Source organism: Ursus maritimus, unplaced genomic scaffold (genome assembly GCF_017311325.1).
Source record: "Ursus maritimus isolate PB19 unplaced genomic scaffold, ASM1731132v1 scaffold_2, whole genome shotgun sequence".
Classification (NCBI taxonomy): Eukaryota; Metazoa; Chordata; class Mammalia; order Carnivora; family Ursidae; genus Ursus; species Ursus maritimus.
In genome coordinates, this window is record NW_024424452.1 from 63689588 (window position 1) to 63706652 (window position 17065).

At 39.9% G+C, this 17065-nt stretch overlaps 1 protein-coding gene across 6 annotated transcripts in view; it reads right to left on the reverse strand.

Moving 5' to 3' along the window:
• The window catches only part of RGS7 (regulator of G protein signaling 7), a 530023-nt gene that overhangs the window by 86527 nt on the left and 426431 nt on the right, over positions 1-17065 (reverse strand). For all 6 annotated transcript variants that reach the window (XM_008694602.2, XM_008694610.2, XM_040636051.1 and 3 more), the window contains one exon: positions 13291-13342. In XM_008694602.2, the coding sequence (XP_008692824.1) occupies positions 13291-13342 (52 nt within the window). The remainder of the gene's footprint in view (positions 1-13290; positions 13343-17065) is intronic.

The following is a 17065-nucleotide window of genomic DNA, read 5'->3' on the forward strand; positions in this document are numbered from 1 at the left end:
ATGGCAAGGGAAGTGCGGTGTGCTCGGGGTCCTCAGCGACGTTCTACGTCCTGAGCTGACGCACGTCCTGAATAAAGAGCTGCAGGTCGGAGGAAGGTCATGCTGGAGGTCTGTGGACGGTAAAGTTCCCTTTTGGACCCTGCCTGCTCCCTCTCCGTGACGGCTGGCTGACGAGATCAGCGACTGTCTCTCACCGACCTTTGCTCCTGCCCCCACGCAGCACGATGCCTTGCACACCCCCGGAAGCTCAGTGAGTATTTGTTGAGCTGCACTGACAGAATTGGTTGTGTCAGGTGTGAAATAAAATTAATTGGTGAGAATGTCAGTTGGGGCTTTGAATCAACTTCTAACTTCCCACTGTCCGTGTGACATCTGACATGGTCCTGCTACTTATACTGGACACAGTCTTCCGTAGGGAAGTCCTCTGTGTCTGCGTTCACTCCAGTGGCCTGAGGCATAGAAATGCGACCGGGGACCTGGATCTCTAAGCGAATGTCTATCAAGTTTATGCCAAGTCTGTGCTGGTCTCTTTGGAAAGCGGTCGTGGAGCTGTTCACTTGGATACGTCCTGTGTTTCTGTCTGTCTGCGCTCTGGACGGGCTGCCAGTATCTCATTAAATGCCTCTCTGGGTACTGCACCAGCTGTCGGATGGGACTTAACCTCCAAAGTGCACCCAGCAATTGCTAAGGCGCGTCCTGGTGATTCCTTTCCCAGCATTCCCTCCTGGCGCGTTGTGCATTCGGGGGATTTCATCGGGTGGTTTGAACAGAGAATGGGAATAGTCAGCTGGGCAGGGGAATTCTGGTCTTCCCCATAAACTAAGCAGACACATTGTTCTTTCTTAGCTGTCAAAATATGTCTAAAACAGAAGTACATCTAAGAAGGGTTTGCAACAACAACAACAACAACAACAAAAAGAAGAGTTTGTGAGTCTTGCCCTTTGCCTCCTCCCCAGGGAAACAGCCTGAGGTACAGCCCTGAACCTTGAAAAATAGCACAGTGATCTGGGAGTACAATGTGTTACCACTTTCATTGTAACAGCTGGGAGCTGGCCAAGGCTTTACAAAGAAACCAGAAAGCAACAGCAGGAGTTTGGGCAGCCTTAGAAAAATATTTCTTGGCTTAAAGAGAAATTTCTTTAACAAGAATCTGACACCTCAGACTTAGCATGAAAGCACAGACCAGGTCAACCACAGGAAATCCAGCTCGCCAGAATGTGTCCCATAATGGTAGCAGAAACACAGTGGGAGAGCACGCTGGGTGCACTTGGAGGCCCGACAAGAGTTGCGACCACTGAAGACTCAGTTCTTGAAAATCTTTCCTGGTTGCTGCGTTAAACAGGGATTCAGCTCTCTTCCTACTTATCTCACTTTTTCATGTGTTCTGAATTTGGCCAATGATGAGGGCGCGACCTTGGCCGGGCAAGTCCTGCCACTCTCTGGAACTTGGCTGCCTCATCATTAGCTGGGATGGATGACACGGGATCATCTCTCTGCGTCCCTCCAGCTCTGACATTTTGTGGCCGGAGGAAGTCATGGTCCAACACGGTCCTCAGGCTCGCCCCCTCGCCTCACTTTCCGGGGTTCTCACGAGAGCCTTTGTCTAGTGTGATTTAAAACAGTCTAGGTCTCCCTTCTGTTAAGAGAATGTAGAAAATCCTAAGTCCCCCCACCCCCTCTTTGCTCAAGGAAAATACAGAAACAAGTGTGCAAATCTCCCTTTAAGCAGGTTTACAATAAAGGATTTTTTTTTTTTTTTTAATTTCAGATCACTTGGACTTACAAGTAGTCCGGTTTTTGTTGTTTCAGCTCGTGGTACAAAAGCCTTCTGTTACGCAACCAGAGAATCACACAGTGTAGACTGTTTACCACCCCGGCTGTAGAGGTTCTGCCTACTTGCCAGGTTGACGAAATTTCAGACCAGAAACTAAGTGAGCTGCACCAGTCTGTTTTCCCGCTTCCGCTCAATATTAGAACAATGAAAACATGATGCCTGTCCTGCTGATACAGTGTTTAACCAAGACTGGGCTTTTAGCTTTAACTGTGAGACATGGAGTCTTCACGAAACTCATAAAATCCATGCCTAACGGTATTTATTTAAAGTACGGGTGATCTTGCCAATGGTCTTCTTTATTTTTTAATTTTCCTTTTCACTCTTTGGTCTTCAAAAACGCCATGGGGGGTCTGAATAGTTTTTGTTTTTATCGCGGCCACCATGACTAGCTCTTTTTCTTTACCAAAACTTTAAACGGGGGGCCTGGGTAGCTCAGGTCGCGAAGCGGCTGACTCCTGATTTTGGCTCAGGTCATGATCTCAAGGTCAGCAGGCAGTCTACTTAAGGATTCTCTCCCCCTCTCCCTCCACCCCTCCAATCCCCACTCCCCCACCCCTGCTCATGCATGTTCCCTCTTTCTCTCTAAAATAAATAAATAAATGTAAAAAAAATAAAACTTTAAATGCAATAAACATGCCTCCTGTAATTATTAAGTCTAAACATAAAGGGGAGTTTTGCTAGTACCCTGACACCATCAAGGCCCCTACCTCCTGTCACTCCGTCTCCACCAGGTAAAGCCCATCTAAACCAGAATATTTCCATCCTGGTTCAGGTCCCAGAACAACTTCTCCCTCACTAATAAACAAGCACAATGACAATTTCCTAAGTGCTTCCATTTTTTTGTCACACAGATTGTGTGACTCAAGTGATTCACAAGGAAGCTAGGAGCTGTACTTGGCGAGCGGTATTGGGAGAGCTTGTTAATTCAAACGAACACCTACATCCACGCTTGTCAAAGCAAGGCCCGCGGTCCACTGCTCAGGGATCCTCAGGGTAAAAGGACCCGATGAGGCAAGTGTTCCCTTCAGTTTGCATTAGGAAGCACCAGGCAACAAGGTCACACTAAAATTTGGAATGCATAAACTAAACTCAGCTTGTTAATAGAACTTACTGAGGCCTCCAGTGCAGACTTTGCGAAGACGTCTGACTGCCACATGATACCTGGCGATGTTGCAAAGCTCTGAACACACGTATCCATGGATAATCGAGATTCCAGTCATCTCCCAGGAGAATATTTTATTATTACTGAATCCTTAATATTGCTGTGACTTGGTCATGATTTTCAGTGACTGATGTTCATGACTTAACGTTGATTTTATGTCATCATCTTCAATTTAGATTGTCATGAACTGTGTGGTTAATCCCATGGTGTGTCATGATGCACATTTGCATTAATGACATTCCTAGACAATAAGCTCCAGTAATTTCACAGGGAAGCAGCACACATATGTTACAGTTCATGTATGAGTTGTCCATACCTTTTTTCTGAAATACATGTATCTATTCCACAAGTTTTCCTATGCAGTGCCACTCTACTGTTCCTAGTTTTTTCTGCCTAAAACTAACTTGGGATGAGACCATAAAGCCATAGAGTCTTTTAAATGTGCCATAATCAGAGTGGTTGAAATTCAGCCATGAATTGCAGCATAGATTGGTGGGAAAATACTCCAAACAGTATTACCCACCAAGGATCAGCATCCTGGAGAGGGAGAAGTGCTAGATTCTGGGTTCTAGGAATCCTCTTGTCATTCCAGTCCATTCTGGTCAAGAAGTTAACCATCAGTGACAGAGGTATTGCTCGTCCTACTCTAATTGTAGTTCAAAGCACGGTGGTGGACAAGGTCAGTCAGGAAGGACATGCAGAGTGAGACAAAGAGAGGTACCAGGTTGGGATTTTGAGAATATCGACATGTAAGGAGAAATTAGCAGAGGAGGAGCCAGCAAAAGAGAACGAGAAAGGGACGTGGAGATCAGATTCCAAAGAGGGGATGGAAACAAAGACAGCTGGAGCTGGGACTGCTGTCCCAAATACTTGGCAATGGAGTGAGAAGAAGAAAAAGAGATGGATGGATAGATGGGAGAGGACAGAAAAGAGGTAAAGAGTGGGCTTGCTGGATGGAGATGACGCTGCAAGGTCAGCGGCCTGGGGTTCAATATGGAAGAAAGTTGGGATTATTTGGAAAATAAAGGGAAGCTTCAGTGAAGGGACAGACATTAGAGTAATTGTCCCAGAGCATCTGTAATTTTGACTGACGTTGTGACATTCCTAGTGGGATATAATGTTTTATCTTTCTTTCTGGATGAACCTCTGAACTTGTTCCAGTCCACGTTAATTTACAAATGACCATTCATCGTGACAGCTTTGGGGAAAACGTGCTGGAACATTAACATGTAAATTATGTCCTTTACAGGTTTATGGTGAAACATAGAAAAAGTTAAAAAACATGCGAGTCTTACTAGAATTCAGCTTAGATGCACTCTTATTTTGTTTCTTTACCCTTTCATCAAGGTCTGCCAACTGAGTGTGCCAGGCTCCTCTCCCTTTCCACTCTAGGCCACTTCCAAAGCTACAGGGAAATCAAGGGGAAAATAACAACCTCAACTTTTCCATGACACTGATGTTTGGACTTCAGACACTCTTCAAATGCCAGTGGAAATGGAGAACACATGGAAGAGAAAAAACTAACTTTGTTTCCCACTTCTCTCAGAAGTTGATTCAAAGACTATCCCATGATGAAACAGTGAAGGAAAAAATGAAATAAAAGCAGAAACAAATAGAAATAACTTGTTTAGTAGTGATTTGTTCTTCCTTTTCCCCATAAAAACCTGCTCTCTGCTTTCTGGTCTAGCATGTAAGCAGCTTGGAAATTGTTATTCCCATCCATCCTCACAAAACTGAAAAAAAAAAGCTGAACAAAGTAAAAACCAAGTGTTCCTCCCTCCATCCGTCAGAGAATGGAGACCAGAGGGGCAATCAGTGCCCCCAACCTGGAGAGATGGACAGACATATACAGAGAAGCATGACTCACTGGAGCAGAAGCCCAAGAGTAGAAACCTCCATCTGGGGTAGAAAATTAACATTGTAGCTGACTTACTGGGGAATCAGAAACTCCAGGGGATTGGGCCAGTGTTGGGGGAATATCACCCATTGTGACTTTTACCTCCAGGAGCACTCCCAGCTTCTCACAGGCAGGATCTTAGAAAAATTCCCTCATGCTTCCAACAAGACAACAGAAACAGAAACCATCTGAAATACACCCAGAACATTCTGTTCTTTTTTAACAAAACTTTTCTCAGGGGAAACTATACTACTAGCATCTAATAAACTGGGGTTACACCAGCATCTAAACTACCTGGGGGAAGGGAAATACCAACTCCAGCCCAGTTCAGTCTTCCCCCTACAGACAGAGAAATGACCAATTTAAGCCCCTTAGACCTTTCCTATGTCCTTTAAGTGGGGAAGTAGGAATCTCAAACCACCAAGGAGCATCCGTGAAGGTCACAGCCCAGGGGCACCCTAAAAAACTGAGAATGAATCATAGGACTATACAAGGCTCCCCTTCCCCACACATACACACAACTCACTACCACATAAATAGGGTTCCTGGATAGAAGAAGAAACTGAAAAAACTGCATGTCTCAGACCTTATGTTAGAAGTATCTAAAGAAACTCAAAGACAACAGGGGAGGCAAAAACAATGACACCAGAGGAAATTACAGCCTCTAAAACCCATAGCTACAACAAGAGTAAACACAGACTACATCCTACTTAGAGAAACATAAAACCTCACATTAAAGGCCTATCTTAGTTTCTTTGACATCATGTCTTGCTTTCAACAAAAAATTACAAGGTATATAAAAGACAAAAAAACACAGTTTGAAGAGAGAGAGCAAGCATGAGAAGCTGACTCAGATACAGAAGAGACTTGGGAAATATCAGACACGGAGTTAAAAACAACTGTGATTGAACTACTCAGGGCTGTAACGGAAAAAGCCGACCATACGCCAAGAACAGGTGAACACCGTGCACAGAGAGACGGAAACGCTCAGGAAACATCAAGAGGGAACATAAGAAATCAAAGCACTGTAATAGAAATGAGGAATGCCTTGGATGGGCTCATTAACAGACTGAACATGGCTATTAAAGAGTCAGTAGGCTTGAAAATATGTCAATAGAAACTTCCAAAACTGAAATACAAATAGAGAAAAGAATGAGAATGAGAGAGCAGAATGCCCAGGAACTGTGGGACAACTACTACAAAAGATGTAACATACATGTAATGAATACCAGAAAAGAACAAAGAAAGACCAGAAGAAATATTTGAAACAATAATGACTGATAATTACCCCAAATTAATAATAGACACTATTATTGGACACTACTATGGATTGAATTGTGTTCCTTTAAAATACATGTGTTGAAGCCCTAATTCCCAGTAACTTCAGAATGAGATTGTGTTTGGAGATAGGGCCTTTAGAGAGATAATTAAGGTTAAATGAGGTCCTAAGGGTGAGGCCCTAATCCAATATGACTGGTGTCTTCATAAGAGAAGAGACACCGGGGACACAGAGAAAAGACCATGTGAAAACACAGCGAAAAGGTGGCCATCTGCAAGCTGAGGAGAGAGATCTCAGGAGAAAACCACCCAACAGCGGCTTGACCATGGACTTCCAGCTTCCAGAACTAAGAGAAAATAAACTTCTGTGGTTTATGCTACCTAGTCTGTGGTATTTTGTCATGGGAGCCCTAGCAAACTTATACAGGCATCAAACCACAAATCCAGGGTGGTCAGAGAACATCAACTACGATTAATACCAAAATCTCTCTCTCTCTCTCTCTATTTCTATCTATATCATCTATATCTATATGTATTATATTCTAAATGCAGAAAATCAAAGACCAAGAGAAAACTTTGAAAGAAACTGGGGTGAGGGATAGGAGGGAACACATATAGAGGACAAAGGATAAGAATTAGTCAAGTTTCTCATTAGAAACCATGCAAGTAAAAAAAGAGTGGAGTGAGATTATATATAACATGTTGAAAGAAAAGGCCACAAACCTAGAATTCTTTATTCTGCAAAATTATCTTTCAAAAGTGAAGATGAAATACAGATTTTCTCTGACAAACGAAAATTGAGGGAATTTGTTGTCAGTAGACCTGCGTTATAAGAACTGTTAACAGAAGTTCTTCAGAGGAAAGGAAAGTGATATAGGTTGAAACTCAGATCTACAAAAGAAAGGAAGACTTTTAGAGAAGGAATCAATGAAGGTCAAACAAAATATTTTATTTTTCTTATTCTTAACTGATCTAAAAGATAGTCATTTGTTCAAAATAGCAATAGCAACAATATATTCAGTGATTATAGCTTATAATTAAGTGAAAGGAATGATAGCAGAATTGTACGACTGGAAGGAATAAAGTGGGGATATTCTCTCATGAGGTGCTTGTATTACTCATAGAGTGTATAGTGTTATCTGAAAGTTGCCTTAGATTGGTTGTAAATGCATATTTAAAACTCGGGGAAATCCAGAAACAATTAAAAAGTAGTATAATTGGGGCACCTGGGTGGCTCAGTCAGTAAGCATCTGGCTTTGGCTCAGGTCATGACCCTGGGGTCCTGGGATCAAGCCCCACATCAGGCTCCCTGCTCTGGGTAAACCTGCTTCTCCCTCTCCCTCTGTCTGCTGCTCCCCCTGCTGTGCTGTCTCTCTGTCAAGTAAATACATAAAATCTTAAAAAAAAAAAAAAAGTAGTATAACTGATATACTAAGAGACATGAGAAAATGGAATCATATGAAATGCTCAATTAAAGCCAGAAACAGTAGAAAACGGATAGAAGCAAAAAACAAAACAAAACAAAGAAAAAACAAAGAAAAAGGGATATAAATAGAAAATAGTTACAAATAGGATAGATATTAACCAACTATACTAATAATCACTTCAAATGTGAATGGTCTAAATATGCCAATTAAAAGACAAAGACTCAGAGAGTAGACAAAAAAATAGGACCTAACTATATGCCGTCTATAAAAAACCCACTTAAAAATAAAGATGCAGATAAATTACAAATAAAAGGAAGGATAAAAACTTGCCATGTTAACACTGTTAAAAAAAAAAAAACCTAGAGTAGCTAAATTAATTTCAAAGACGGCCTCAGAAAGACTAAAAAGTAAAAGAATAAACAGGGACATTGTATAATGATAAAGGGACTAATTCTTCATGAAGACATAAAAATCCATGTTTATGCACGTAATAACAAAGCATCAAAATGCTTGAGGCAAAACTGAGATACTTCAAGGAGAAGGAGGCAAATACTATTATGATTAAAGACTTCAACATGCATCTGTCTGGTTGACAGCTCCAGTGCCCAAAACATTGGTCAAGACAAGCTGAACAGAAGAGAACCATCAATCAACTGGACCGAATGGACATTGATACAATACTCCATCCAACAGCAGAACAATCTTCTCAGGTTCCCATGGGACATGTAGCACCAAAATAGACCACGTTCCAGGCCATAGAACATATTCTAATTAATTTCAAACACAGAAATCTTATAAAGCATGCTCTCAGACAACAATGAAATCAAACCAGAAATCAATAACAGAAAGATCGCTAGGAAGCCCTCAAGCGCTTGCAATCAAACAACACACTTGTAAACAACATATTGCCAAATAAATCTTGAGACATTAAAAAAATATTTTCACTAAAGGACAATAAAAATACAAGTTATCATAATCTGTAATGCAGTGAAAGCTGTGCTTAGAGGAATGTTAATAGCATTGAATGCATATATTTAAGAAAAGATCTAAAACCAATAAACTGAACTTCCAACATAGGAAATGAAAAAAAAAAAAAAGAGCAAATTAAATCCAAAGCAAGCAGAAGAAAAGAACTACTAAAAAAATTACAGCATTAATCAATCAACTTGAAAACAGGAAACCAATAAGGAAATTCAACAAAACCAAAAGCTGGTTCTTTGAAGAGATCAATATTGATAAACCTCTAGTCAAGCTAATGAAGAAAACCAAGAAGACACAGATTACGAATGTAATAGATGAAAAACAGGGCTATCACTACCGGTACACGGACTTCGAAAATATAGCAAAGGAATATTAAGAACAACCCTAGTCTACAAATTTGATAACCTACATAAAATACACCGATTTTTTGAAAGACACAATATACCAAAAGTCACACAAAGAGAAAAAGATAATCTAAATAGGCTTATATCTATTAAATAAATTGAACCAATAATTGATAACCTACCAAAACAGAAAGCACCAAGCTAAGATGTTTTCACTGGTGAATTCTACCAAACATTTAAGGAAGAAATGATACCCTCTACAATTTCATTAATGGGATGGGTTCACTGGAAAGCTTTGCAATGTTTTAGGTCAAGAAATAAGCAATGCCTACTTTTAGAAAAGTGAAGTTCTTTCATTTTCCCCAGCACCTGGAATTCTCCATTTTTAAATATTACACATTACAGAATTATCACTGCATCAATATACAATAATTTAAGGCTCTGTTACTTTGTCAGCCACCCAAGTTCTGAGGACATATATGCTATTTGGTTTTGTTTCTGCATTTACTTCACAGTTCTTTTAAATTGGTTCGTTGTGTATTTGATCTCTCTAATTAATCATAAATTCTTCCCTAAAACATGGAACTTTTGATATAGGAATCTTTCTATCAGTGTTAACTGACCCACTTAAAATTTGTCCCTGAAGGAAAAATTACTATTTATATCAAAGCTGTTCTGATTATTTATATCAGCATAAAATTAATTGCTGTGATTCACCAACTAGAACACTTTCTTTTTGCTGACCTCTTATTATTTCTATGAAAAGTGTATGACTCCTCTGTTTCTTTTTACTATTATTTGAGCATGGTTTTTGAGAAGTGGAATTTAGTGTTGTCTAGTTCTTAGGGGGGTCAAGAAGTACATTCTCTCTTCACAGTGCTGTAAGTCTTCACACCATTCTGGAGAAAACACAGACCTTTGGTTGGGTATTTTCTGAGGCACAAATCATCGTCCTACAATTTAATGGAAAGTTCTCAATAATTTCCATTGTTAAAAGGTCTGTGTGCAACTGTCATGTGTTGGTCTCAGTTGCATTACCACTAGGTATGACACGAGTAAGTTACTTCCCTAGGGGGCAGGAGTTAAGGGAGTGACAGAAAACTCAGCAATCAGGAAAAAAAATAATATTAGAAGAATAAAAATTAATGCAAAAAATTTTGAACAAAATCTAGAAATACTAAATAAGACAGGCTCCAAAAGGGCTAGGATGTGGTGGGTGAGTCATGCCAATACAGAGTCAGCTCCTGTCTTTATTGGAAATCTTGATTTCTTGGGGTTCTAGTACTACTTGAACGTTGGAGACGCCACCCTCAAAAGGGGACTGCCTGAAGACGCTGAGTGTGTGCCCATTCATAGGAACCTCAGTGTGCAACGTGTGCCGAGACAGCAGTCAACATCCCGTCATGGCTTCTGTCTCAGTCTGCAACAGTGCTACTGTGTCTGCTTCTTCAGACAGTTCTCTGGAGCTACTCCATGCTTGTCCTCCAGCCCTCACTGACAGCCCTTTGTGCTAGATCATTCCTGATGCAGGGACACCTGGGGAAGGCCATTCCTGGCTCCATTTTAATTGGCTTGGATTGGAATGGTTTTTGTACTTGGGTGAGAAATACAAAGAAATCTCACCTCACTTGATTTTCAAAGAACAGTGTTCCTAGATCTGCAGCCCTGCAGTCCATATGGGCTTGTCTTGGGCGCTAAATATGGTCAGTGTCTTCTATTTTTCTACAAGACCAAGGCAGGCATGGAGAAGTGTTTCTCCATGTAAACTGACCTGTAAAGGTTTATGTTCTGTGGAACCTACTTGGTAAGTTCAAACTGGGGATGGAAACAGAGTTTGGGATCCTAATACAGGGAAAGGAAACCTTCTTTAAGCCTGCTTTAAGCATGAAACTCCTGCCTGCCCCCAGGCTCTCTTAGAAACGATGCCTAAGTAATCGCTGGGTTGGGGCTCCACAGCCCAACAGCATCACATCATCGATATCATCTTTGCAAACAGGGATCCACATTTCATAACAGCGTTCTTTAAACACATCGTGGTAGGAAATTCAAAGTTGGGTAATTTGTATTTTTGCTGTGATTTATTCGTGCCTAAAAAGAAAAATTACAGAAGACACAGCATCAACCTCACCTGCAGGAGTGGTATCGTGTCTGGGATCATTATTACCTACGTCCCGTCTTTTTTTTTTATAATCTCCAACGAATAATTATTTTATTCTCCGCTTGTAGATAATCCAAGCAAGCTAGACACAAGCAGGTATATGTTTATCCAGGGGGAAAAACCAAATATAATAATTAAAGTCTCTATCTACGGTTAGTTAACAAATTGCAGGCACTCCAGCTTTGGGTGTGAAATACAAGGTGACCCTCTCTGAAATGGACCCAGTAGGAGCTACTGTGAAACTGAATGGCATTAATCATTTTGAGATGACTGACTCTGGGGGTTGTTCTGTAACTGATTTGCTGTGTAGGCCGTGCCACTTCCTCGGGCTTAGCACGGGAACATCGATGTGCTGTGAAAGGAGACGTGAGCTGCGACTGTGAACACCGACACATTCGTGAGAAACACAAAAGATGTCTAGAGAAAACACTGAGAGTAAGAATTTGCTTTTCTGCAAGGAACAGAGGCGATATATGCCAGGCAGTAATGAGGAAGGAGCACGAAACACTTTTGCTTTGATGTGACAGTCTGACTTACGGACTAGGAGAGAAGCAAAACCATTACTTTGGATTCATTCATTTGGGTTATTTTGACAACTGAAGAAAGTCGGTATTATTATTCTGCTTGAAAAGTGAGCACACTGGGTCTCAGGAATGTTACGTGTCGCACCCAAAGTCACCCAGCTGGCAGGAGGCTGTGACAGCAGTTGAGTCAGATCTGTCTGCCCCGCCAGCATGTGGGTCTTTCCCCAGCAGTTCCTCCCAAGCCGTCCAAGTGTTTCCTCCACGAGAATTCCAAATTCTCAGGCAACGTCCCAGGTTGGGCAAAATCTCCACAAAGTTCTCCAGCTCAGACTCCATAAATCAGCAGTTGTTTTTAAAAAATACCTTCTTTCTCTAAGGTATTCTTTGAAGGATATGCCCTGAATGAATACATCAGCATTCTCACGATGGGAATATTCTCTCAATTTATAAGTATTCTGGTGTTTTGGTTGTTTTCTATGTTAGTTTGAATATTTGGCACCTGATCAATCCTGGATGAACTACTAAATTCGAGATTCTGAAAGGACAGAAATGAAGGATGGCTCCATAGGTTTTCATGGTTTTTTCTACAGTCTTCTTACAAAGATGTCTCTCCAAGAGCAGTGCCAAAGAAAGCCAGACTGCTACAGAGCTTCTCCTTGTCCTTGCGTATGGTGGCCCGCTGCGTCAAATGCGTTCGCTGCGTTGTCTCCTGACCAATATCCCCTCCTCCTTCAAGATCCAACTTAAATGGCTCTCAGTTCCTCTGTGAAATAATTCTACAATGCCCCGAGTAAGGCCGATCTTTCATTATTTTAAACTTGTACATAATTTTGCACACATCACTGTTAACAGTCACTCAGCTCCCTACAGGAACTCCTTCCGTATCATTCTTTCTTCTCATCTAGACTATGAGTTACCCAACCATGTGGATGGAGCCAGAGTCACCTTGTTAGTCCTGCACCACAACAGCACTTGGCATAGGAAAAAATCCTCAATAAATATTCGTAGACATGACATTTTAAAACCATTCAGTCTTACTTTGAAAACCATAGCCTTCAGGAAGATAGGAAAACATGGGTTCTCGTTAGGGGTCTACTTCCTTGAAGGGCTTAACTAAAATCACGGTTGTTGAGCGAAGTTCATTCTAAGTTCACTAAACTTGATTTAGTACAGTTAAGACTCCTATTACATCTTTTCTTTTGCTTGCCTCTCCATGTTTAATATACCTTCTGCTTATGGAATCCTAGGGTCCCTGAAATAACAGTGAGAAAAATGGAGCACCAGAAAGTCAAGGGATTTACCACAAATCACAGAGCTACGTGGCAGAATAAAGTAGAACACTGGAACTTTGAGCCCTTTTGTTACTCTTTCTAGTGGACCAAGGTGCTATGGAAATAATATTAAAAACTTCTTTAAGCTTGTTTATAGCTCTTTAACCTATTCAGAAGAAATTTCTTCTTCTTTTTTTAATAATTGCTTGGGACACTATACCCTGGAAAAAGTTGCCACCAGGTTTGTGCCTGACCCTTTCCAAACAAAGCCATCCACAAATTCAATGTTAGAAATATTGGTCCCACACTGATAGCTGTGGCTTTCTTTTCTCAGTTACAAAGCGATAAAATGTGCGCACGTGCTCATCTATGCATATCGGCTGCCGTAGTAAACAGAGGAGATATTGCACTGACCATAGTCCGTGTTTTCCGGCTCCCAACAATTTGATGGCCAAAAATAGGGTGTCTGTGGAATACAAAGAAGCGGAACTCAGGTTAAACACACACAACAAGAAGAGAGTTCTTGGTTTATGACTTGTGTTCATCTACAGCGATTATCCAGAATAGTTTGTTGACGGTGTATGTTTTGTAATCCAGGAAAAGTACCCAAAGAGGCATCGTAAGGCTTTTCTTCCACACTTACTTTGCTGAGCAATTGTTTAGTCTCCAAATGTGTGCAGCACCACCAGGTACTTAAAACATCATACCTTTGCTGCAATTTTATGTCAAGTGACGCAGGTATGAGGTCTGATTGCATCATTCAAAAAAAGTGTTAACCCACAAAGACTGAAAGCAGACTATTAAATTCAGCAAGACAGGATGAAATATATTTAAATCTACAAATTGTTTTCTATGATTCAGACATCTCATTATTGCCTTCTGTAGATCCCATGCTCAACCATCAAATTTCCCTAAAATCTGGCGATCATTCGTCTGCCTTTGTTAATCCGATAACGCAGCTCTGAGCATTATCCAGCTAAATTTAAACAACTTTTCTATCTCATTTTAAAAAGAAGTATTTCTCCATAAAAACACGTATTACTTTAAATTTTTAAACTGCAGAAACCAAAGGTGATTTTTTAAAAACTAATTTTACTTGATTTTAATTGTGTTAATTTAATCAATTTTAATTGATTGATGTGATCAACAATTGACAGAAATTTCACTCTGTGAACATGAGAGACTATGGACTCTGAGAAACAAACTGAGGGCCTCAGAGGGGAGGGGGGTGGGGGAATGGGATAGGCTGGTGATGGGTAGTAAGGAGGGCACGTATTGCATGGTGCACTGGGTGTTATACGCCAACTAATGAATCATCGAGCCTTACATTGGAAACCGGGGATGTACTTGTATGGTGACTAACATAATATAATAAAAAATCATTAAAAAAAAAAAAAAGAAATTTCACTCTGTGAAATTCTAGAAACTAACAGACAAAACTACAAAGAAACTCTCTGATCAGGAAAACCCTGTTTCTGTTAACATTTGTATTTTCTCCTAGGGGTTCTCTAGCCCCATCAGACACACGTGCTCCAGACCACTGTACCAGCGAGTAGACCATCCGTCTACTCCCGCAAACTCTGATGACGACTTGGACTCAATGAAACAGTGAGTGCAGACATCAAGCTTGTGGGCTTCACTATACCTAGTAGCTACCCCTGTGTAATGAGCATAGTTGAGGTAATCTCCGATTAACTGTGTGATAATTCTCCCTCCGGAAGAGGGACTCTCAAGGAGGGGGAAAGGATAATGGGGAGAACTGTTTGAACCTCTGAGGGAGAGCCTTTTCAAACTGCAGGACATCAGGGATCTTGATTTACCCTCTACTCATTCTTGGGAATTGCTGCAGGAGACTAAAGAAATCCACTGATGCTACCCGCGTGAACAGAATGACAACAGGAATTTCGGTGGGGTGGGGAGAGTTGAAACACTAGACAAAGGAAGACATCAAGGATATTTATGGCCCCATCCTCACGTGAATCCCACTTGACTCCTTGGGAAATAGAGCTTGAGGGTAAAATTGGGTTAAGATCTGGGGGAACCACAGGGGACAAAATAGTTAAGATCTTGTGGGCTGCTAGTTTTTGAGACACGTCTCAAAAGCATTATTCCCTTTATTTTGTGAGGAGTATGTGTGTGTGTGTGTGTACACATATCTATCTAACTTTTAAAATATCTATTCTAGTCAGACTGGTCAGACACATACTTTTTTCTCAAAGCCACAAGGAATGTTCTTAGCTGCATTCTTACAATTTTTCTTCATTCTTCTATCATTTACTTTAGTGAGAATTTCCTGACTAAAAATAAAAGAATGAAGCTATTTTATGCTGTGATATTATGAGGAAATGCCATAAAACCAACGTTCTTCACAAATATGGCAAGATTTTTTTTCTAGGAAAAGTATATAAATGTATAGTAAAAAAGAATTTAAAGAATTACAAATGCTTATAATCTGTTGAAATCTAAAAATTTACTTTTAAAGTTCAAGTAGACTTCAGGACATTTTAATGTCTGAGTTTCTCTTTTCTTTTCACAGTTGGCTTCTTCACCCAAGATAACGCTGATCCAGCCATTACTCAATAATCTTTGGCACATATGCTAATGTAATGAAAGTCGTGAAAGGGACCTGGAGAGTCACATCAGATCTCAATTCCAGCTAGCTAAGAGAGGATAATTAGACAATTGCAAGTTTACAATAAATACAGAAATGACATGATTTAAAATGTGCTGAGAAACTGAGACAAATTTACATCCTGCGGCATATCAATGAGATTAAATGAAGAGTTCTGTTTGTCTCAAACTCATGCCCTGAAGCTTCTTCAGATTCCTAATGATGGTTAGAGTCTCAGTCATTCACTGGAGGAATAGAAAACGTGATATTGCAAGTTTCCCATTTTAATTCATGATTTTTAAAATCCTCCCAGGGAGTTGAATTTCAGCTCAATGGAATAAAGAACTTTCTGCTGCTTGGAACCAACACAACAATGGAAGTGGACACCTTGAACAATAATGTTTTCTATTATTAGAGCTGTTCAAATATAAACTGATTAATGCCTTCACAGACATTAAAGCAGGAATTCAATTATCCCTGATTTTTCTGGAGTGTCCTTTGTTTGTTTTTAAAGTCTCGGTTTTAAGATCCTATGATTATTAGATTTACAAATACGGCACATTTAGATCCTATTTCAAATGTGACTAGGAAATTGAAATATTTAACATTTAATATTTAACATTAATTAATGTAATTTAAAAGACTATCTATCTATCATCTACCCAGGCATATTGAAAACTTGCTACCCTTCTGTCCGCACCTAACAGTGATGTACCCATTCCCTGTCTTGTTCTAAAGCTCTTTAAAAAAAAAGTAGCTATTTTCTCCAGAATATAGGGTGGCCCTTGCCCAACTCTGCACATCTTTGACCCAGGACTAAGGCATGTAAACCTTGTCCGCCTATTAATTTCAGTCTGGGAACGACAAGAGCAGAGTTAAAGGTTGCAAATTAGGTTAACTCAAGACATGATCACGGACTTTGGGCCATGTCTGAGCTTGTTTGCTTTAAGGAAAAATTTTAAAATTAGATAATTCTCCAGAGATAAACAGACCATATCCAATGTTTCCCTCACAGATATGTTCTTTTACACAGAGATGATTTTATTTGTAATACTGATGGTGAAGATAGATAAAAGTTGTTATTTTTGTAAAAAAGAAAAATCCTTTCATTCAGAATTTGTGAGATTTTTATTAGGCCCAAAGTTTACTTATAGTCTCTATATGGAAAATTTTTCAAAGAAAGGAAGATTATATGGAAAATGTAATCCTGCAGTAGCAGAAAAGTAACTCCCTTAGAAAATCAAAAAGTGTTACAAATACATAAATATTTTGTTTGCTAATCATTAATAATTTTTATTTATTAAAAGTTACCTTTAGGATCATAAGTTACCTTATTAATAAGCTATTTTAAGCTACCATTACTTTAACTGTATAAAGGATAATATTCCTCTATTTTAAAGCCTTTTAAAATGAATTAATTTAACTAATTTATGTTGCTTGAAAACTTAGGTCAGTATCATGATTTCAAGAGACGGCTTTATCTCCTAGCTATTCGGTGCCTGAAAGTCCTGTGACTATTTGCCTTGGGTACAAAGGTCCTGAGGAAGTGGCACTGAGAGGGTTCTAGGAAGACAAAGA